Source organism: Narcine bancroftii, chromosome 2 (assembly GCF_036971445.1).
Source record: "Narcine bancroftii isolate sNarBan1 chromosome 2, sNarBan1.hap1, whole genome shotgun sequence".
In the NCBI taxonomy this organism is placed as follows: Eukaryota; Metazoa; Chordata; class Chondrichthyes; order Torpediniformes; family Narcinidae; genus Narcine; species Narcine bancroftii.
The window spans coordinates 143,235,059-143,259,660 of NC_091470.1; the positions used below are offsets into that span (position 1 = coordinate 143,235,059).

At 45.1% G+C, this 24,602-nt stretch overlaps 1 protein-coding gene across 7 annotated transcripts in view; it reads right to left on the minus strand.

Moving 5' to 3' along the window:
• agrn (agrin) overlaps positions 1-24,602 on the minus strand; it is a 425,017-nt gene that overhangs the window by 142,549 nt on the left and 257,866 nt on the right. For all 7 annotated transcript variants that reach the window (XM_069918355.1, XM_069918353.1, XM_069918352.1 and 4 more), the window contains one exon: positions 1,003-1,218. In XM_069918355.1, the coding sequence (XP_069774456.1) occupies positions 1,003-1,218 (216 nt within the window). The remainder of the gene's footprint in view (positions 1-1,002; positions 1,219-24,602) is intronic.

Consider the following 24,602-nt stretch of genomic DNA (forward strand, 5'->3'; position numbering starts at 1 on the left):
TCACACCCTCAGAAGGTGCCAAGAATGGATTAGGTCTGCAGCACTCTTAGCTGTGATCAAGGTCCAGTGGCAGATTAAATGGAGCAACACCTATTTTTAAAAAAACATTCACATGCCCTCATCTTTTTGTAAACCACAGTAAGGCCCTGTTACAAAGCATTGCAGAAGATTTCAGTCCTTTTCCAGAAACAAATGTAAAAAATGAATTCATTGTGGAGTTCGAAAAAGACTAGCTGCTGGATCAATGGGAGGATTTGTATGCAATATTATTGAACAAAATTGCCTATGAATGTATCCCCGGTTGGACTAGTTAGCACACCCTGCCTCTGACATTCAACCCATTTTTAAATTCATTGTGCTGCATGGATATGCTACAAAGGCATGGGAGTGAAGGTGCTCCCACACAGCTGTTGGATGACAACTTCAACGATTGGTACACAGTGATGGCGAAGGAACTGCAATTTATTTCATTCGGAAATTAGCACCACCGGATGGAGTTTAGCCAAAACCTTACTGAGAAGTGGATCAAGCAAAAAGGAAAAGGGTCGAATGGCCTTCATGCTCTTTGCCAGCCTCATCTCATTTGCTGGTACCCTATAACCCTCAATTTGTCTTCATCTTAAATATATTGAATTATATGGCTTCAACCAGGCCACATCAGCCCTTCTAATCTGTGCTGAACCATTTTCTTTTGCCTAGTCCTACTGACCAACACCCAGTCCGCAGCCCTCCATACATATCCCATCCATGCATCTGTCCAAATTCTTCTTAAATGTTAAAACTGAGCCCCCATTCACCACTTCAGCAGGCAGCTTGTTCCACGCCCCCACCACTCTCTGTGTGAAGATGTTCTCCCTAAACCTTTCCCTTTTCACCCTTAACCCATGTCCCCTGGTTTGTTTCTCACCTACCATGGAGGAGATGCTGCCAGAATGCAGATTGTTTGAGGCCGGGTGTTTTTAATCACCTGAAACCATTTCCTAAATCAATCTCAGGACTTACCACAAGGTCCTTTTCTGATAACCTTGATCCTGCGTTGTTGAGTACACTGGGCCGTTTCAAGCTCACACTCATTGCTGTAGGTGGAATAATCTGTCCCACAGACCGGGGCCACAACGGTCGGGCAGGCGCCTCTCTTGCAGACACACATCCCCTTGGCTGGATCCTTGGGATCCCTTTCACACATGGCTCCAAATCCACAAAGGACCCCTCTGCATACTGGGGGAAAAATGGGAGAATCATGTTAGAGGCAACATTTTTTTTTTCCTCACGATTCTGCTCTACTGCACAAAATGGATGAGACTGCGAACACAAAATGACCTTCTCATCAACTGATCTGCACAGTTACCTTGATACGAGACTGTACCTGTAATCGTGCAAAGCTGCAGGAACATCAACAAGGACACACCAGCAGCAGGGATATTTATCCAAATCCATTTTGAAAAATCCTACTAAATCTGCATCCTCTTCAGGCAGGGATTCCAAATCCCAGCCACTCTTGTGAGTATTTCCTGTGTGTGTGTGTGTGGGGGTGGGTGGGTGTGTGTGGGGTGGGGGTGAGTATATGTGTGTGAGGGGTGGGTGTGTGTGTTGGGGTGGGTGGGTGTGTGTGTGTGGGGGGTGGGTGTGTGTGTTGGGGGTGGGTGGGTGTGTGTGTAGAGTGAGATGATAATAAATGAATGAGCGGCCAGAGAAAACTATAGAAGCGGGCATAAACAGCACATTCAAAATACATTAAGAAAGATATATGGATAAGAGTGATTTGGAAGACATCATATGATATGAAAACTAATTTAGTTCAGACTTTCGGAACCTGCAGTATTTTGCTTTTGAAATGTGATCCCTCACTTCATGAACTAGACTAATTAACCTTCCATGTACTCCCTCCTCAGCATTCACACCCTTCCTTAACTGCAATGCTGGAGTTCAGGGCCTTCAACCTGACATGACCATGCTGACCACATTGGCATTCAGCAAGCAGGAATTCGGCACACCTTTATGTTGCACCCCGTACATAACAATAGTTTTCATATCATATGATGTCTTCCAAATCACTCTTATCCATATATCTTTCTTAATGTATTTTGAATGTGCTGTTTATGCCCGCTTCTATAGTTTTCTCTGGCCGCTCATTCATTTATTATCATCTCACTATACACACACACCCACCCCCCCCCCCCCCCCACACACACACACACACACACACACACACACACACACACACACGAAGTGCTATATGTAAATACTTTGAGATGATATACTCAGTTATAGGATAATATTCAACAATTTCACAGCCTGTGGGAAAAAGGTATTCCCCATCCTGACTGTCCTGATTTTGATGCTCCTGTGCCTCCTTCCTGATGGCAGTGGGTCAAAGACACTGTGTGCTGGGTGGAAAAGATACTCTATAATTCTCTGAGCCCTATTTCAGTAAAGCTTCTGGTAAATGTTGTACAATAGAGGAAAGGGAGACCCCAGGATCATCTCGGCTGTTTTCATGATCCTCTGTATTGACTCCCAGCCCGATGTTACCGTTCCATGCAATGATGCAGCCAGTTAGATTCAGGCTACCTTCTGAGTGAAAAAGATAGCATCAAGTCCCCCTTATTTCTCTCTCATCTCACCTTCAAACTTTGCCCTATAGTTCTAGAGTCATCAACCCTGGGAAAAAGTCTGTGACCATTCACATTATCCAACCCTACTAGGAATGAAGACCCAGTCAATCCAACCTCCCCCAATAACTCAAGCCCTAAAATGCAACACAATATTTGTGCTTTAAACAAGCTTAGTATAAAAACCTAGTTATTTATGCATGTTGTTATAAAGTTTGGATATATTTACTTTTTAAAAATGCTTGCCCTGTTAAATTTTTGTGAGATGAAACAACCTTAATTCTTTGGCCCTCTCTGAAGTATTGCCATTTAGTTTTCTCAATCTTCTTACCAGCATTTACACACTTCTGTGTTGAACATCCTTGGCTGTGTGCCTGCCCGTTTACAAGATATAAACAGCGAATGTGTTGGCTTAGCTTTAAAGAGGCAAAATTGCCTCTGAACCAAGATCAGACAAGTTGGCCTGCACACGCAAAGTACTGCACCCACACAACAGTTTGGTTCACATCCAACTAGAGTAAAGGGAGCTGAATCAACTCATCAACCACAACAAGCAAACAGAATGAGATGAAAGTCGGTAGGGAGAGGAAAACACATTAATTAATCATTTCCCACCTTTACTGTCCACATGCACCTCTCTATTGCTTTGTATTGTATTCTCTGAACTTGCCTTTGCTTCGACTGCACGGAATAAAACTTCACACTGTCATTATTAACAAGCCAGCCCCTTACACCTTTGTTGCAATGTAATATTGCTCAGTTCCCCAGGATAAGATCATCCTCGTAGATGGCTAATCTGTGCATTAATCTGATTGCCCACTGTAACAAGTTTTGATGTGCAGTGACAATTTTGTAATTTTAACCGTTATATTGGGAACTGGAAGAATATAAAAAGAGGATCCATATCAATCTCAAGCCATTTCTCATTCGCCATTTTCAGGCGAGGGGATGCAGAGCTTTGGAATCATCGTTCAGGTGGCAGGCCTGAAAGTGCGGCGCTGTCCACCTGAAAGGGACAGCTGCACGGGAGCGCAGTCTGACTCCTGTCCACTGTAGCTGTACTCCCGCTGCATTCAGGTGCCTAGGGTTGGGTCTTCAGTGCTCTGGCGATTATCCCTTCCAGAGGAGGGTTAGAAAGTGCGCCTCGGAGGCGCCTCCTGCTCCTTCAGGTGGGTACCCCGAGAACCGCATCGGGGTATTCTGGCCACCTGAAAGAGCCTATTGACTCTGTGACTGTTTTATGGATTACATAAGCAAGCCAGGTAACTTGAGATCAGTTCAAAAGCAGCTGTGATATAAGTGATGTGGAATTTGATACAAAGTTTGCGATAAGAATAAGAAATGCTGGAAAGACTCAGCAGATCAGGCAGCATCTGTGAAGGAAGAGCCTTCACCTGGACAGGGAGAAATCATGGAGAGAAGAGTAGAGCCTCTTCTCAGGAAGAGAAGTGGCAATGGTTAAATGTGGATAAAAACAGAAAATTGCAGCTGATGGAAATAAAACAAAAACCTGCTGGCCGTTTCTCAGGCATCTCATCGAAAAAAGAGATTTACAATTAGCATGGCAGGTCAAAGAAACTGTTTCCCTTTTAATTGAATTGGGTACATATTCTAGAATTAGGGACATCATTTCAAGATAAGGAAATTTATGTCAGACAGAATGAAGAGGAATGTTGAACTAGAGAGTAATTCAGATCAGAAACAAGTGCTTGAGTTCATTGACCATCAAACGCCCATATACACTCACCACATTTTATTCTCCCTATCTTTCTGTTAACTTAACAATAACAAATTTATTGTCATATGCTCCAAAATGTTTACCTTCCACAATGCACCTACATTAGGGACAATTAACAGAGGCCAATTAACCTACCAGCCTACGTCTTTACAACGTGGGAGGAGACAGGAGGATTGGGAGAAACAGGAAGAAAGAGGAAACTCCACACAAATAATGGCAGAGGCCAGGATGGAACCTGCGTCACGGGAGCTGTGAAGCAGTGGCCATATTCTCTGTGCCTTGTTGGCTCCCTGGAATTCACAGTCCCAGAATCAAGTCCTTATATTCATGACTATGACATGTTTCGGTGAAAATGAAGCTGAAACCAAGATCAGATCAGCCATTAAAAGGCTGACCTTGGAGGCTCCTGGCTACTAAAGAATGCGTTGAATTGGTGTGAGTCAGCTCAGAATAAGAATTTATTGTCATGAACATGGGACAGTCGAAGTAGGAGGAAACCACTTGGACAGCGGTGAGTACAGGGAAGCAGATGAGGTGAGTGGGCTTTAGGAACATAGGAACATAGGAAGTAGGCAAAAAATAGCCCATCAAGCCTGCTCCACTATTCAATACGATCATGGCTGATCTAATTTATGACCTAACTCCACCTACCTGCCTTCTCCCCATATCCCCTAATTCCTCTATCATGTAAAAATTTATCTAACCGAATTTTAAATATGTTGAATGAGGCAGGCTCAACCACTTCCCTGGTTAGAGAATTCCAAACATTCTCTACTCTCTGGGAAAAACTATTTTTCCTCATCTCTGTCCTAAATCTACTCCCCCGAATCTTGAGACTGTGTCCTCTCGTTTTAGTTTCCCCGGCCAGCTCAAAAAACCTTCCTACATCTACCCTATCCTCTTCTTTGGCTTGGCTTCGCGGACGAAGATTTATGGAGGGGATAAAAAGTCCACGTCAGCTGCAGGCTCGTTTGTGGCTGACCAGTCCGATGCGGGACAGGCAGACACGATTGCAGCGGTTGCAAGGGAAAATTGGTTGGTTGGGGTTGGGTGTTGGGTTTTTCCTCCTTTGCCTTTTGTCAGTGAGGTGGGCTCTGCGGTCTTCTTCAAAGGAGGCTGCTGCCCGCCAAACTGTGAGGCGCCAAGATGCACGGTTTGAGGCGTTATCAGCCCACTGGCGGTGGTCAATGTGGCAGGCACCAAGAGATTTCTTTAGGCAGTCCTTGTACCTTTTCTTTGGTGCACCTCTGTCACGGTGGCCAGTGGAGAGCTCGCCATATAATACGATCTTGGGAAGGCGATGGTCCTCCATTCTGGAGACGTGACCCATCCAGCGCAGCTGGATCTTCAGCAGCGTGGACTCGATGCTGTCGACCTCTGCCATCTCGAGTACCTCGACGTTAGGGGTGTGAGCGCTCCAATGGATGTTGAGGATGGAGCGGAGACAACGCTGGTGGAAGCGTTCTAGGAGCCGTAGGTGGTGCCGGTAGAGGACCCATGATTCGGAGCCGAACAGGAGTGTGGGTATGACAACGGCTCTGTATACGCTTATCTTTGTGAGGTTTTTCAGTTGGTTGTTTTTCCAGACTCTTTTGTGTAGTCTTCCAAAGGCGCTATTTGCCTTGGCGAGTCTGTTGTCTATCTCATTGTCGATCCTTGCATCTGATGATATGGTGCAGCCGAGATAGGTAAACTGGTTGACCGTTTTGAGTTTTGTGTGCCCGATGGAGATGTGGGGGGGCTGGTAGTCATGGTGGGGAGCTGGCTGATGGAGGACCTCAGTTTTCTTCAGGCTGACTTCCAGGCCAAACATTTTGGCAGTTTCCGCAAAGCAGGACGTCAAGCGCTGAAGAGCTGGCTCTGAATGGGCAACTAAAGCGGCATCATCTGCAAAGAGTAGTTCACGGACAAGTTTCTCTTGTGTCTTGGTGTGAGCTTGCAGGCGCCTCAGATTGAAGAGACTGCCATCCGTGCGGTACCGGATGTAAACAGCGTCTTCATTGTTGGGGTCTTTCATGGCTTGGTTCAGCATCATGCTGAAGAAGATTGAAAAGAGGGTTGGTGCGAGAACACAGCCTTGCTTCACGCCATTGTTAATGGAGAAGGGTTCAGAGAGCTCATTGCTGTATCTGACCCGACCTTGTTGGTTTTCGTGCAGTTGGATAATCATGTTGAGGAACTTTGGGGGACATCCGATGCGCTCTAGTATTTGCCAAAGCCCTTTCCTGCTCACGGCCTTCATAATCCTACATTCTTCTGAACTCGAGCGAATACAATCTTAGACGATTTAATCTTTCCTCAGAAGTCAACCCCTTCACCCCAGGGATCAACCTAGTAAACCTCCTCTGGACCGTCTCCAAAGCCAGTATACCTTTCCTCAAATATGGAGACCAGAACTGGACACAGTACTCCAGGTGCGGTCTCACCAGTACCTTATACAGTTGCAACATTACCTCCCTACTTCTGAATTCAATTCCTCTAGCGATGAAGGCCAACATTCCATTTGCCTTCTTAATAACCTGCTGCACCTGCAACCTAACTTTTTGCGATTCATGCACAAGCACTCCCAAATCTCTCTGCACAACAGCATGCTGTAGATTTTCACCATTTAAATAATATTCAGCTCTTTTATTTTCTTGCCAAAGTGGATAACCTCACACTTACTAACATTGTACTCCATCTGCCAGACCTTTGCCCACTCATCCAGCTTAACTATATTCCTCTGCAGACTCTCCATATCCTCATTACAATTTGCTCTTCCACTCAATTTGGTGTCATCCGCAAACGTGGCTACACCACATTTTGTACCCTCCTCCAAGTCATCAATGTAAATGATGAAAGTTGTGGGCCTAGCACTGACCCCTGCGGCACCCCACTTACCACTCTCTGCCAACCTGAAAAACTCCCACTTATCCCAACTCTCTGCCTCCTGTCAGACAACCAATTTTCAATCCATGCCAATATACTTCCCTGGACTCCACTTTCCAGTAACTTACTGATAAGTCACTTGTGCGGCACCTTATCAAACGCTTTCTGGAAATCAAAATATACAACATCAACCTGTTCCCCTCTATCCACCGCACCCATTATATCCTCAAAGAATCCTAACAAGTTTGTCAAGCAAGATCTTCCCTTTCTAAAACCATGCTTACGTTCCAAAATTTTCACTATTTCATCTTTAATGACGGCTTCAAGCATTTTTCCAACTACAGACGTCAAGCTAATTGGCCGATAATTTCCAGTCTTCTGCCTACATCCCTTCTTAAAAAGTGGCATGACATTTGCTGTCTTCCAGTCTGCCGGGACCTGCCCAGAGTCCAAGGAATTTTGGTGTATGACCACCAATGCATCAACTATAACTTCTGCCATTTCCTTCAGAACCCTTGGATGCATATCATCAGGACCAGATGATTTGTCTGGCTTTAGTCCCATTAGTTTCTCCATCACTACTTCCTTTGTAACAACTATTTTATCAAGGCCTTCCCCAACATTCGCATCCTTAACTCCGCACTTGGGCATGCTGGACGTGTCTTCCACCTAGAAGACTGACACAAAATATTTGTTCAATGCCTCGGCCATTTCCTCATTTTTTGCTACCAGTTTTCCTTTCTCATCCTCCAAGAGTCCTATGTTAACTCTGGCCACCCTCTTCCATTTTATATATTTATAAAATTTTTTGCTTTCTGTTTTTATATTTTGTGCCAATTTACTTTCATAATCCTTTTTCCTATTTCTTATTTCCCGCTTTGTAACCCCTTGTTGTCTCTTAAAGTTATCCCAATCTTCCAGTTTCCCACTTCCCTTTGCAACTTTGTACACCTGTGCCTTCAATTTTATACTTTCCTTTATTTCCTTTGTTAACCATGGTTGATTTTTCCCTCCTTGCTGCCCTTTTCCCTGACCGGAATTTATTTTTGTTCAGCATTACAAAATATTTCTTTGAAAATCTTCCACTGTTCCTCAACTGTTTCATCAATTAGCCTGTGCTAATTCTTTAATTTTCCCTCCTTGCTGCCCTTTTCCCTGACCGGAATTTATTTTTGTTCAGCATTACAAAATATTTCTTTGAAAATCTTCCACTGTTCCTCAACTGTTTCATCAATTAGCCTGTGCTCCCAGTCCACTCTGCCCAATTCCTCCCTCATCCTATGGTAGTCACCCCTGTTTAAGCATAATATATTAGTTTTAGATCTAACTATTTCCCCTTCCATTTGAATGAGAAATTCAATCACACTATGATCGCTATTTCCCAGATGGTCTCTGACTATTACATCATTTACTCTACCTATCTCATTGCACAACACTAGATCCAGGAGAGCATTTTCTCTTGTGGGTTCCTTAACATGCTGCTCAAGAAAGCTATCGCGGATGCATTCTATGATGTCCTCTTCCAGACTCCCACGACCAACTTGATTTTCCCAATCTATGTAGAAGTTAAAGTCCCCCATGACTACTGCCGTATCATTATTACATGCCTCACTTATCTCTCTATTTATTTCCTGTGCCACTAAACTATTGTTAAAGGAGCACGGAGGGCAATTGAAGGGTTAAAGAGTGGGTTGATTTGTTGGAGTGAGTAATTGAGATAATTGGCAAGGACAAATAAAAGGAGGGGTAATTTACGGGTGTGTGTTTGTGTGTATGTGTGTCTGTCTCGAAATGAGGAAGAGCTTGCTTCCAGCGAGGTATGGCCAGGATTTTCTTTAATTAATTTAATTAACAGGCATAGGTAATGGAGGCAGTAATTAGGGGAGTCCAGTGCTCTGGCTGTAGGATGTGGAAAGTCAGGGACAGCACATTTATTCCTGATGACTACACTTGTAAAAGGTGCATCCAGCTGCATCCCCTGACGAACCGAGTTAAGGAACTGGAGCTGGATGAACTTCAGATATTAAGAAAGCAGAGGTAGTGATAGACAGGAGATTCAGGAGGCAGTCACCCATAAAAGTCAGGAGACAGGTAACTGGATGACTGTCAGGAGAAGGAAGGAGAAGGGGCAGAAAGAGCAGAGCTCCCCTGTGGTCATTCCCCTCAACAAGAATACTGCTTTAGATACTGTTGGGGGGATGACCTATCAGAGGGTTACCTCTCCGGTGCAGAGGCTGGCACTCCCCCACCCCAGCTCAGAAGGGGTAGTGAAGAGGAGAGGTATGGGAATTGGGGACTCATTGGTTAGGAGAGCAGATAGGAGGTTCTGTGAATGAGATTGAGGCTCTGGATGGTATATTGCCTCACAGGTGCCAGGGTCAGGGATGTCTCTAATTGAATTCATAGCATTCTGGTCTGAACCTGGTCAGGGGGCGGACCTCTCAGTGGGGGAGCATCTTGGTGAGAGTGACCACAACTCCCTGAGAGGTGGTCGACATGGATTTTAGCAAAGGCATTTGACAAGGTCCCCCACGAGAGACCCATCCAGAAAGTCAAGTGGGGACCAATGACATAGATAGGTGTAGGGATGAGGTCCTGAAGAAAGAATATAGGGAGTTAAGAAAGAAGTTAAGATGCAGGGCCTCAAGGGTGGCAACTCAGGACTTCTGCTTGTGCCACACATCAGAGAGGGTGGGAACAGAAAGTTGTGGCAGATAATATGTGGCTGACGAGTTGGTGCCAGGGGCAGGGGTTCAGGTTTGTGGATCATTGCAATCTCTTCTGGTGAAGGTCTGACCTGTACAAAAAGGATGGGCTGCACCTGAACTGGAAAGGGAGTAATAATCCTGGCGGGCAGGTTTGCTAGAGCTATTGGGGAGGGTTTAAACTAGATTGGTGGGGGAGGGGGATGGTTGGGAATCAGAATGTGAGTACAGAGACTAGAGTAGATGGACAAAAGTATGATGCTAGGTGGTCTGAGCTGGTGAGGAAGGACAGGCAGGGGACAAAATATAAAGGAAGCCAGTTCGAGGGGTTGAAATGTGTCTATTTCGATGCAAGGAGTATTAGGAATAAAGGGGATGAACAGCATGGATTAGTACGTGGAACTACGATGTGTGGCTGTTACAGAGACTTGGCTGGAGGAAGGGCAGGGTTAGCTGATGTGGGTACCAAGGTTTAGATGTTTTGAAAGTAATAGAATGGGAGATGTGGAGGGGGGATGAGTGGGGGAGGGGGAGAGGGAGTAGCATTACTGGTCAGGGATAGCTATCAAAAAGGAGGAGGCTGCAGAGGGAGGGTCCACTGAGTCGATGTGGGTGGATGTCAGAAATAGGAAGGGAGCTCTCACTGCGCTGGGAGTCATTCTATAGGCCCCCAAATAGCCCTTGGGACACCGAGGAGCAGATAAGCAAGCAGATTTTGGAAGGTGCAGAAACACAGGTTGTAATTATGGGTTATGGGTGATTTCAACATCCTAATATTGACTGGCACCTCCTGACTACAAAAGGGATAGATGGGACTGAATTTGTCAGGTGTGCCCAAGAAAGATTCCCGACACAGTATGTGGACCAGCCGACAAGAGGAGATGCCAGACTGGATCTGGTTCTGGGCACTGAACCTGGTCAGGGGGCGGACCTCTCAGTGGGGGAGCATCTTGGTGAGAGTGACCACAACTCCCTGAGAGGTGGTCGACATGGATTTTTGCAAGGCATTTGACAAGGTCCCCCATGAGAGACCAATCCAGAAAGTCATGAGGCATGGGATCAGTGGAACCTTGGCCGTGTGGATAAAAAATTGGCTTGTAGGAAGAAAGCAGAGAGTAGTAGTGGAAGGAAAGTATTCTGCCTGGAGGTCGGTGACTAGTGGAGTGCACACAGATCTGTTCTGGGACCCCTGCTGTTTGTGATTTTTATATGACCTGGTCGAAGAGGTGGAAATTTGTCAAAGTTTACAAGAGGATAAAGACAGGATGCAGAGCTGGACAGAAAAGTGGCAGATGAATTTCAATTCAGATATGTGTAAGGTGATGAATTTTGGAAGGATTAACCGGAAGGCTGAGTACAGGGTTAATGGTTGGTTACTTAAAGGTTGGATGAACAGAGGGACCTTGGGGTTCAAAACCACACATCCCTCAAGGTTGCCACCCAGTTGATAGGATAATTAAGAAGGCCTATGGGATGCTGGGATTCATTAATAGGGGGATTTAACTCAGGAATAGAGAAGTCATGTTGCAATTCTACAAATCTCCGGTGAGTCCACACTTAAGAATATTGTGTTCAGTTTTGGTCACCTCATTATTCAAAGGATGTTGAAGCTGTGGAGAGAGTGCAGAGGAGATTTACCAGGATGTTGCCTGGATTGGAAATCAAGTCTGATGACGCAAAGTTAGCAGAGAAGAGACTTGATAGGGGTCTGCAAGATTCTGAGAGCCACAGATAGGTTGGAAAGGCAGCACCTGTTTCCTAGGGCAGGATCAGTAAAAACAAGAGGACATATGTACAAAGTTAAGGGAAGGAAGTTTCAGGGAGATGTCAGTGATGGTTTTTTTTTTACACAGAGAGCTATGGGTGCCTGGAATGCCTTGCTGGGTATGGTGGTGGAAGAGGCATTTAAGAGACTCTTAGACAGGCACATGGATGGAAGAAAAATGTAGGGTTACAGGGTTAGGGTGAAGGACTTTTTTGTTAGGAAGGAATATATGGGTCAGCACAACATTGAGGGCTGAAGGGCCAGTACTTTGCTAAATTGTTCTATGTTCTATGAACATGTCACAAAATAAGTTGTTTTGCGACAAATTTTCAGTGCTGATATTACTATATATTTACATTTAAAAATAAATAAATTACTGCAAAAGTGAGGTAATGTCCGTGGTTCATTATCCATTCAGGAATCTGATGGCAGAGGGGAAGAAGCTGACTTTGTACCGTTGGGTACTCGTCTTCAGGCTCCTGTACCTCCTTCCTGATGGTAGCAGAGTGAAGAGGGCATGGCCTGGGTGGCCTAGTTGGTGGGGGTCCTTGAGGATAGAGGCTACTTTCTTAAAACACCGCCTCTTGTAGATGTCCTCGATGGAGTGAAGTCTGGTGCTGGTGATGGTGCTGGTTGAGTTAACAATTGTCGGTAGCCTTTTCATGTCCTGTGAATTGGCACCTCAATACCAGACAGTGATACAACCAGCCAGAACTTCTCCACGGTACACCTGTAGAAATTTGCAAGAGACTTTGGTGATATGGCAAATCTCCACAAAATCCTCATAATATATACCTGCTGGCGAGCCTTCTTCATGATTGTACTGACATGAAGGTCTGAGGACAGATCTTCAGAGATGTTGTCACATAGGAATTTGAAGTTCTTAACCCTTTCCACTATTGACCCCTAGATGAGGACTGATCCATAATCTCCTGATTTTCACTTCCTAAACTCCACAATCAGTTCCTTAGTTTTGCTAACAATTAGTGCAAGGTTCTATCTGGGCACTCTCCTGCTGGATGGCATTAACATATCCGATTTCTGTCAGGCTACTCTCTGTTCACCCTTCCTTCCCTTTCTCCATCTTCTTTCCCTCAGTTCTCCATCCCTTTCCTCTCTATTAACCGAGCCATTCCCCGCACACCCCCCCCCACAACTACTGCTGCTGCTCTCCCTTCTCCATCTATTACCTCCTGCCTTTGGGACCTTGCTCAACCCTCTACCCCTCCCCCTTACCTTTTTGTTTGGATGCTGTCGACATTTTTCTAAGAAAGGCTCAAGCCTGAAATGTCGGTTTTATATCTTTCTCTTTCTGTTTGACCTGCTGAGTTTTTTCCAGCATTGTAGTTCTTTTTCAACTACAGTGTCCACAGAGTTTCGTGCTTTACTTTTGAATGCAAGGTTGTCGTGGCACCACTCAATGAGCTGATCTAGCTCCCTCCTGTACCCTTCCTCTTTGCCGTCTGTGATTCTGCTGAGGACTGTGTTTACAAGCTTAATAAGTACATGGCAACTGTCTGTCTGCCTTAAGGCAGGCAAAAGTTAAAGAATCTCATGTATGTTATACTTTTAACATATTATTTGAGAATAAAAGGAACCTTGAACCAGGAAGATGATGTTGCATATTTCCATCAAGAGCTGGGAGAGTTTTAAACTTCAGCAGTAGTAATGGTTTTATCTCTACAAAGATACTGCAAGCAGGATGAGTTCAAGGCCAATGGGTCAGTGGCAATTGAGATGGATTATAATTGGTGTCTGGGAGTTATCACTTCATTACCTTCCAGTCTCTGGAATAAATTCCATCATCTTCTCCTTTACTTTTAGTTATTTCTTAACAATTAAGTGGATCTGACAGAAATGGAACGTTTAATAGTCAATTGGTTTCACCTTGTTCATGCACTTTAGATTCTAAGCAGCTAGCCATGCCTGAGCGCACAATGAAAATTCGACCATTCTTCAAGATGAAGTTCGCCGTAATTTTTTCCCTCTATTTTGTAAAAGGAAAATTACTTCATCTAATTTCTCTCCTTGACTGCTCCAGCGCAGCCAATCTCCAGCACCCACCCCACTTGGTGCATGCTGTGTCACTTGGTGCTCAGGGGGAACCATTCATCCATGAAGGGTAAGATGGTCCCCTTTGATCTCATCCCACAAGTGATTCCCAGCCAACACAAGAGAACAGGATCGCGTGTAGTCCATTCACCCCCTCCCCCTCCCAATTCACCAAGATCATGGCCAATCTGCCCGAGGCCTCATCTTCTCTGTGCTGGTCCCCCCAAGCTTCTCAAAAATGTATCTACCTCCACATTAAATACTTCTGATGGAGAACCTGCCCACGCCTCTGGAGGTAGAGAATTCTAGAGATTTGCTATCTTCTGCAAGAAGAAACTTCTTTGCAATTTTAGGTCAGGACCCCTTCTCGAGATTATTGTTGAGTTTCAAAGAAAAGGTCCCAAGCTGAAACATTGACTGATTATTTCTCTCCACGGATGCTGACCGACCTGCTGAGACCTGGAGGCAAGAAGGGCTTTGTTACCGTGCCTTATGTGTAAATGTCAAATTTAAATTCAAAATTACAGTACTTGCAGCTTTTTCTGTTTCTCCATTCTATACATTTATTCTTTCATTTTCATCTTAATTAGTTAGCTCTCTCCAGATCTGACCTCCCAAGATCTCATGCTGTTGTCACAGAATGAGATTTATCATGGAAAGAAACCATTTGGCCCATTGTGGCTGTACTGCCTCCATGTAAGAGCAAAATGACCCATGCAAAATGAACGTTCACATAGTCACTGGCTGGGCAACCATTAGATAATCTGTCAGAGATGGAATGTGAAGAATATTATCCCCATTTCCCACACCCTAAGGATTCCATCTTTCCAGGTTTTCTCAGCATCCAAACAAAGTTGGGAAACGCTGCCATTTTTCCTGTGGATATTCTGAAGGTAAGGATGTGGGTAAAAAGGTCAGAAGGCAGTGTCAGCAAAAGGATAAATGCATCCAAACAATGTTAACACCGCAGTAGGTGAGTGAAGGTGATTAGATGGTGACAGGTTCTTTCCCAGTGGAGAGCAGCCAGTAGATTGCACATCGTAGCAGGGATCCACTTGAAGTGCATTACTCCAGGCAAAATTATTTACTCACTGATCCACTGGAGATCTGAAATTTTAAACAAGTTCTGTCTGCAGTCACCCAGAGCTCGGATGTAAAACACATGGTGTTCTGGTTCACATGAACAGGGAGGTTATATTGAGCTACGTTGAAGCAATCCAGGCATTGAACTCGAGGGAGGATATGAAGATCCTTGATAGGCTGGAGAATGTTTTCTATGAAAAGGGAATTCAGATCCAGATGACAGTAGAGAAACTGGAATTCTCCTTGGAGCAAAGAGGTTTGAGAAAAGAATGGATGGAGGTTTAGTTATTTAATGGATTAGGGGAAAGTGATGGGGCTGTATCTAAAAAACTTGTTCTACCAAGTGAGTGGTTCTGATAAGAACAGTAGTAAAGACAAGATCAGCTAAGGAGGAGACACAGGAAAGACAATCCACAGAATTCCTGCAGATGCTGTAATCTGGAGTAAAGATCTGCAGGAATTCTGTCGATTGTCTTGCCCCTTTCACATCGCACACTCTTTTAGGAAGCAGGTAAACTTACTGGACATGCAGTACCCAGGAAGCCATTCACACTGTCCTGGATCTCTTGGATCTAAGTGGGGGGGGAGGGGGTCCCACCTCCATGAGTGATGTATCACGTACTCACAGGGCAGTGAAATCATAGCAGGAATAAAGCACAAACACACTCAATATGTAAAAGACTGTGGGAAAATCTACCGCAGGGGGCTTCAGATTGTTCAAACTTAGGACAAACCCACAGACCAGCTTGTCATTATTCCCTAAACAATAGGGAACAAGTATTCACATAGCATGACATTGTATTAGCTATTTATTTCAAGTAATCTTGAGATGATTTAAAGCACAGGTATGCGGTCCGACAGCCCCACCAGCCGTGCTATGAAATATAACTGTGCAGTGACAGGGCTGTGAGCCGGTGGTGCTATCAGTGTGTACCTGTGCTTTAAATCATCTCAAGACTATTGACAACACTACCAGCCCAACGCAAACACGCAGGCACGAACCTCACTAATGGTACTGGGTAATTCGAGTAGATCATTCACACCGCCACAGAGTGGTTATCGAGTTAATGTGGTTGAGCTCTGATATTTGCCCCACCAAGAATCGGAGCTTAGTTGGTTTTAACTCACCCTACCCGGTTGGGACATTTCCCACCACATGATTACCAGGTATGGACCTGCTAAGTTACCTGGCTCAACCCACATGCACTCGGCGATGTGAAAGGGAAAGATTGTCAGAGTGATTGACCCATTGAGTCAGAACACTGACTGAGAGTGTGAAGAGGAGAGAGCTGGTTTAATGAGGGTGGAAGGGGTTGGATTGGGAGCAGTAGGGAATTAATGAACCAGGGAGGAGATGAAGGATGATGGACCAATGGGAAGATGATTGGCAGTTGCCAGAAAAAGAGAGAGGCAAGAGAAAAAGGAGTGGGCGAGTCCCCTGATGATCTCATCCTATCCATATTTGAGGATGACGTGCATGCTGCCTTCAAGAGAGTGAATCTGAGGAAAGCATCTGGCCAGACGGAGTACCTCGCTGAGTATTAAAAATCTGTGCTAACCAACATCCAATGTATTCACGGATATCTTCAACATCTCACTCTGGCAGGGCGCGGTACCCACCTGTTACAAACAGACATTAAATAATACCAGTGCCCAAGAAGAGTGCAGTAACCTGCCTTAATGAATGTTGACCAGCAGCCCTTACATCAACAGTGATGAAGTGTTTTGAAAGGTTGGTATTGAAACATATCAGCTCCTCTCTGAGTGGAGCCTATCGTAGCTGCAGGTTTACGGCACATGCCATCTCACAAAGCCCTGGAACATCTGGACAGCAAAGATGCATACATCAGGATGCTCTTGTTCAACTACATGTATGTACTCCGACAATAAATCTGAAGTCTGAAAAGGCACTGAGGAAGTGACGTGATAGAGATTGGCCTTCTGTACAAGGAATTGAATGAACTTTATACATGGATAAAAGAGCCTCCTTTAGTGCTGTAACAGTTCTACAGGTCCATGTGGTGTTACAGCATGATGCTGTGAATAGCTCTGTTATAACCATAACCATATAACAATTAAAGCACGGAAACAGTATCCCAAGTCAAATGATTCCAAGTCAAGGTCCACGTATTGAGTCCTCAAGACAGCACTGTATCTGGTTCCCCACGCTAAATGAATAATACAGAGGCATGCATATGACAAAAACAAGGTTTAACAGGGAATACCAGAACTCGGAGGGTCTAATAATCAGGGAAGACTGTAAAGTTTAAAGCTCTTTATGAGAATGCTGAGATACAAGCAGATAAATCTCCTCACAATTATGAAAGGGCTGAATAGAGCAAACATAGAGATTCAAGATTCAATTTATTCTCATTGTAAAAAAACAGTGTCACATTACATGAAATTACTTTTGTCTGCTATAAGGCAGACAGATTCGCCATTGGCAGAAATCAACTGAAGTGCCTCTTATAGACAGAGAAAGAAAAACAAAAGTCACCGAATCTCCGTGGATTCGCCTCCAGAGTTTCCGCAGCCTCTTGCAACCTGAGCTCCAGATCCGAACCTCCAACACGGTCACCCCCTCGCATCCCGGTTCCGATACCTGGTACCCCTTCAGCCAGTTTCAAGCCAGTCTCCAGCAGCCCCCAGCCTCCGTGGGTTCCTCATCTCGAGTTGCCGTGGTCACCGTCCTGTGGGTCATTTCCTCTGCTTTTCCTTCTCAAACAGGGCATGGTCTCCCTGGTCCTCCGCTCCCCTGGAGTCTGCAGCCCCTTGTGGCTGCTGCCGATCATAGGCACCACCATTTTGGGTGCAGACCCCGCAGTCGCGGGATTTTAAATAAAGCTACCATTGGCTCCTTTAACGGGCTGTTCAAAGTCTGTGTGGAGCTGACAGCAGTTGACTGGGTGGTTAGACCCCACGGGAGTGCTGTATCTCTGCTCCTCACTCCCCGTGGGTCTGCACCAGTGGCAGCACTGCCATTACAGCGGTTACAGCAGTACCGCCATTTTCCATTTTGATGGTGTCTCTGCCATGGAAGATGGTTATGAGTAAATGTTCCTTCATTGAATGAGCTGGTGACTGATCTACCTTTGCCCCTTATCCCGTAGTAACTAGCTTCCTTGGGATGTCTGACAAGCTGTCCTTACTCCACTACAAATCATACTGCAAAATCACTGGTCAGTAGGTCCACGTTACATTATCTTCATTAATAATCTCCAGATCTCAGATTTATTGTCAGAGGACATACATGACATCACATTCAACCCTGAGATTCTTTTTCCTGCAGGCCAGGCAGAATTACCGCTTATTGGCAGTGCAAATAAACTGTACCCAATGTACATAATGTAAACATGTAAAAATGTAAAGAAATGGGTGGCATAATTAACGTAATGGTTCGCTCAAAGCTGTTATAACACCAAAGACCAGGGTTCAAATGCCGCGCTGTCTGTAAGGAGTTTCTACATTCTCCCCGTGGATTTCCTCCAGGTCTTCCAGTTTCTTACCTCCCTTCATAACGTACTGGGGGTGGTAGGTCAATTTGGAGTAAATGGGTGGCATGGGCTCATTGGCTGGGATTGCCTGATACTGTGCTGAATGCTAAAATAATGTAAACAAACTGACTGTTAATACAGAGAGAATTTTTTTGAAAATCAGTAAGTTAAACAAGTATGATTCCTTAAATGAGTTCCTGATTGAGTTTGTAGTTGAGGAGTCTGAAGGTGCAGGGGGTAGCAGCAGTTCCTGAACTTGCTGGTGCAAGTGTTGAGGCACTGATACCTGTTTCCTGATGGCAGCAACGAGAATAGAGTGTGTGTCGCACTGGTGGAGTGGCCAGCCCACACCAGTGGTCATTCTACTCCTGACCAAACTATTTCCCCCAATGAAGCTGTAATTGTTCTGTTAATTGCGATGCCCAACGCAAGTTACTTTTCACATAATCTTTTCAAGTTCTTTGAAGTGCAGCACGAATGGTTTAACGGTTTGCAAATCAACTTTTCAGCACCAGCGATCGGGACAGGGTTTCAAATCCTGTGCTGCCTGTAACGAGTTTGTATGTTCTCCCCGCGTTTGTGTGGGTTTTCTCCAGGGCCTCTGGTTTCCCCCCACCATTTAAAAGGGGTGTAGGTTAATGGGGTGTAATTGGGTAGCACGGACTCATGGGCCAAAATGTCCTGTTACTGTCTAAATTTTAAAGCTTTTTAATTTAAAATGTTTTAAAATTAAATTAAATTTAAAAATTTTTAAAAATGTTTTGCTATTTTATCAAATTGTATACCCCTGCAACCGCTGCAACCGTGTCTGCCTGTCCCACTTCAGACTTGTCAGCCACAAACAAGCCTGCAGCTGACGTGGACATAAATCTTCGTCCGTGAAGCCAAGCTGAAGAAGAGATACTCATGTCTGATACCATCTCTCTCTTCCCTATTTGATCGTGGCTTTTCTTTTTTTGGGGCACAAACAGGTTTCTTTATCACAGTAAATTATGTTTTGAACAGCACCTCCTGATCATCTTCAATTTCAACAATTCATGTGCTGCCTTGCTAATTCTGTTGATTGTTCACCCCCATCAAATTGTTATTGATCCAAGTCTGGAATTTTAATGGCTGTTTTGTGTTGAGTTGCTCACTTCATTATTGCTACTTGATAACTTTGCGCATATTGAAAGGATGCTCCCTCAATCTGGTCATTATGAAGTCCAATGTGGTCTGCATTTGGCATTGAAAGTCACTTTGATTACATTCATTGCACTTACTTATCAAGAGTCCTTTTTAAATCATGCATTAAAATTCTGTCTTTATTACACACTGGTCGAATTTTAGAGGTGACACATTTGTCTGTTTGGGTTTAGAATTCTTTTCGAGCAGGGGGTCCCCAAAGTGGTCGATATCGACCACTGAGCATCGATAAAAGTCAGGGGTCGATAAATCCTGGGGGTGGGGGGGGGGGGGTTATCGATTGAACTTTTGTGGTGGAAAGCAGGGGCATATCTATGGAAAATAGCATCTGTGGCAGGGTGGCCAACCTCTCGCGAGAGCAGGACAGACGTTCCTTAGGTAGTGGCTCCTCTCTGTCCAGTCACCCCCTCTCCCCGTCCAGCACCGCCATTACCCCCCCCATCCAGCACCACCACCAGCCCCCCCCGTCCAGCTCTGCCATTCCCGTCCAGCGCTGCCGTCTCCTCCCCATCCAGCGCCGCCACCTCTACTCCATCCTGCACTGCTACACCCTCCCCCACCTGTTCAGCGCCACCACCACCCTGCCCGGATTCCATGCCTGGGGGTCCACGAGGATATCAAGGATTCCATGAAGGGGTCGATGGTCTAAAAAGTTTGGGGACCCCTGTTTTAGAACACAGAACACTACAGCATAGTACAGGCTCTTCAGCTGTCGATATTATGCTGACCCACATGTACTTCCCAAAAAAAAGTACCAAACCCTTCCTATTTCATAACCCTCTATTTTTCTTCCACCCACGTGCCGGTCTAAGAGTCTTTTAAATGGACCTGATGTTTCAGCCTCCTCCACCTCCCTTGGCAAGGCATTCCAGGCACCCACAACTCCATGTAAAAAAAAACCCTGGGATAGGTAGGGCATTATCGCCTCCAATGGGAGTGTCTCTGTCCCAGACGTTGCATGGCCTGCTGAGCCTTTCCACACTGTATCTCAGACTTTCAGCATCTGCATGGTTGGATTTGATTTTCAGCAGAAGAGGTTATCTCATCATTCAAATTAGGTGTTTTAATGAGGACTCATTTCTCCACTGAGATTGACAGAACAAATGCAATGCCAACAGTTATTTAAACAGACACATTATTCCCCCATTCTAGAATAATCCAGATTAATTGAACCAATGTAGCCAAGATCTTCTGGGAGTGGACTTGCATTGCAACATGCAGCAAAACACCATTTGTTTTGTGCTGTGCAGGGCATTGGGGTGGTGAAGCCAATCTAACGAGTTCTCATCTCCACCGCGCACTCGTGAGTTGTGAAACCCCCAAGGTGCTGACACTTGGCTGCTCTAACTTTAGGAGGTTGTTGGTTGGTTGTTCCTCCAACCACATGATTAACAGCAGCTGGCAAATGACCTAGAAATGTCGGAAAAGACTTTCTATTTATAGACCACCATCAAGGACCTCAATGCATCCCAAAATGCTTCTCAACTCATGAATTACTTTCCAATGAAGTCACTGACACAATGCAAGAAAGACCACAAACTGCATCCAGATAACCTGATCTGCTGATGTTGATTTGAGGGTAACATTGGCCATGGCACCAGGGAGAGCTCAGTCCCTTCGTTGAAATAATGTTGTTGCATTTTTCAGTCCACTTAGAGGAAACATTTAGTGCGTCGTTTGAAAAACAAGCAAATTTCAACCTGCTTGACTGCTTTGTCAGAGGAATGAATCCTCTGCCTCCTCTACTTCGCCTTCAGGACCTTTATTTAACAATCCCTGTGTTAAATATTTCAGAAACACTTCAGTCTGTGTCCACCTCAAACATGACACTCCCAAATCCTGCTGCCCCTTTAAGATTTCTCACTGGACATATTTTCAATCAACAGCATTTAAATTCAAAATTGAAAGTTAATTCGCTTGCCCTGGTTTCCAGAGAGAAAGGTCACGTCTGATTTAACCTGTCAACTACCTGCCTGTGTTATTTAAAACCTGCCAATCAAGCTGAGTTGTGAACCAGTCTCTGACTGCAGTCCTGTGCATCAACAAGACCTGCCTCGTGTGGCAACGGGTTTGCTGAATTTCTCTCGTTATCCGGCTCCATCTTGCTGCTTTTAGCCCAAATGTGGTCAATTCGACCCTTTCAATTTTATCCACCCTTCAACTTGGAAAACACTAAAGTCCCGTGATTAAGTAAAAACACAAAGCTGGGGAAACTCAGTGGGACAAACAGGGTACTTTATATAGCAAAGATAAAGATACTTGAGCCCTTCATCAAGGTATGGAAAAATGTTGGCAGGCGCCTGACCAAAGCTGTTCGGGAGGGGGAGGAGCATGGTCCCAAGGCAGGAGGTAATAGGTGGATAAGGGAGGGAGGGAACACCATCAAACAAGGGGAGGGGGGATGGCTCTGTGAATAGAGAGGGAAGGAGGTGGAGAGTTGAAGACAGGAAAGGGGATAAGAGGGAGAATGGGGAGTAGATGAGCAGAGAAGTCAACGTTAATGCCATCTGGTAGGAGAGTGCCAAGTCAGAATATAAGGTGTTGCTCCTCCAATTTATGGGTGGCCTTGATTTGGCCATGCATGAGGCCATGGACAGACATGTCAGCGTGGGAGTGGGGTGCAGAATTGAGATGGTCAGCCACTGGGAGATTCCATCCTTGATGTGGACGGAGTGAAGGGATGAGTGGACAAGGGAGTCACAGAGGGAGGGTTCCCTACAGAGGAAATCTAGGTCAGGCCCATCCAGAAATGGCCTTTGGGAAAATGGGGGTGAACCACCTTCTTGAACTGCTGCAATCCTGGTGACGGTGTTCCCCGGTATGCTTTGGGGAGGGAGGTTCAAAGATTCAGAACCAACAATGATGAAGGAACAGTGATATATTTCCAAGTTAGTGGCGTGCCATCTGGAGGGGACCTGCTGGAGTGGTGCTCCCATGTACCTGCTGCCCTTATGCTTTTAGGTGGGAGAGGTGGAAACAGATTGGGTCATTGTTAACCCTCAACGTGCTCCCTCAGAGGTGACATAGGCAAGGAAGAACCTGAACCTGAGGGGGGACAAAATCAGGAGGGGCATCAATAAGGTGAACTGTCACAGTCTTTTACTCAGGGTAGCAGAGTCTAGAAATGCAGGGCAGAGACACGGAGAAAGGGGAACTTTTTAAAGGTACTATGTTCACTGAAAGGGTGGGGGGATGGGGTATGTGGAATGAGTTGCCAGAGGCAGAGACCAGTAGAATGACACCATTTAAACTCTATTTAGACCGATGCGTGTATATGGTCAAAACACAGTGATACTGGAGGATCTCAGCCAGTCTCGCAGCATCTATTGAAGGTAAATCAGGATTTCAGGACCAAAACATTGGGAATATATCTTTACCTCCTGCGTTTTGACTACAATCATGGTATCCTCAGACTTTTGTGTTTCACTCCTTAGAGGGATATGGGCCAAACACAGGCAAATGAGACAATCTAGGTGGACAACTGGGTTAGCATGGACACATTGGGCTGAAGAACCTGATCCTGTGCTGTAAAACCTTTAGAGATGAAAGAAGATGGAAGCTGCTTATGGGCCGACCTTTCACCAAAAATCCCACAATGAAAACCATACAAACTAACTGGGAGAAAATAAAAACATGAATAGTTGTTCAAAGGGGCTTGGGAATCCTAGTGTAAGATTCCTTAACGTTTAACTCACAGGTTGAGTCAGTTGTAAAGAAGACAAATTTCAAGAGGACTAGAATATAAAGCAAAAGTGTAATCCTGAGGCTTCTCAGGCGTTAGTCAATAAGATCAACAACTCTGTAGTGGAGAGAACCAAGTTCCTTGGAGTTCATTTAACTAGTGACCTCACGTGGACTCACAGTATCTCCTCACTCATGAGGAAGGCGTAACAGCAACTGCAAATCCTGAGAAGACTGAAGTGGGCAAGGCTACCGGCCACCCCCATATCAACCTTCTATGGGAGCTCTATCGAGAGCGTCCTGGCCAGCTGCACCACAGTGCAGTACAGTTGCTTCAGAGAAATGGATCAGAAGTCAATCCACAGGACTATAAGCTGGAGAGGATCACTGGAGTCTCCCTTCCCTCCCGACCCCAATTGACGTGATCTACTGGGATCGTTGTCTGAAGAAGGCGCGCAAAATTATTGAGGACTCTTTTCATATCACACACAGCATCTATCAACTGCTCCCATCAGGAAAGAGATACAGGAGGATCAGAGCTAGCACCACCAGGCTGGGGAACAGCTTTTTCCCTCAGCCAGTAAGAATGCGGAACGACCAAAGGAACTGCTCACACTAATCATCCGAGACTCTCATATTCATGAAATAATGTTGATTTATTTATTTATTTGTCTTCATATGTATTGTTTCTCTGTATCTGTGTTATGTCTGGTTGTGTGTATGCGTGAGAACCAGAGAACACTGTTTTGTCAGGGTGTACTTGTACAATCAGATGACAATAAACTTGACGCCTCCCGACCTTTTTCCTTACCTTGATGAAGGGCTGTAGCCTGGAAGGTTGGTTATGTATTTTTACTACATAAAAGACCCTGCTTGACCTGCTGAGTTTCTCCAGCTTTCTGTTTCTACTTGACTTGTTAGTCAGACCACATTTGAAGTATTGTGAACAGCATTGGGCCCCATATCTAAGGCAGGTGTTGGAGAAAATCCAGAGGAGGTTTACGAGAATAATCCCGTGAATGAGGAGGATTTGATGGCTCCTGGCTTATTCTCACTGGTGTTTAGAAGGATAAGGGGAGGATCACATTGAAGCCTACCAAATCTTGAAAGAGCTGGATCGAGCGGATGTGGAGATGTTTCCAGTAGTGGGAGAGTCGAGGACCTGAGGGCACAGACTCAGAATAAAAGGACTGCCTTTAATACAGAGATGAGGATAGATGGAATTCGTTGCCCTAGATACCAGTGGAGGTCGACATTGGGAAGATTTAAAATGGAGGTTGATAGGTTCTTGATTAGTAAGGATGTCAAAGGTTGTGAGGAGAAGGCAGGGGAATGGGCTTGAGAGGAAAAATACATCAGCCATGATTTGAATGGTTTAGTAGACTCGATGGGCTGAATAGCCTAATTCTGCTTCTTCAT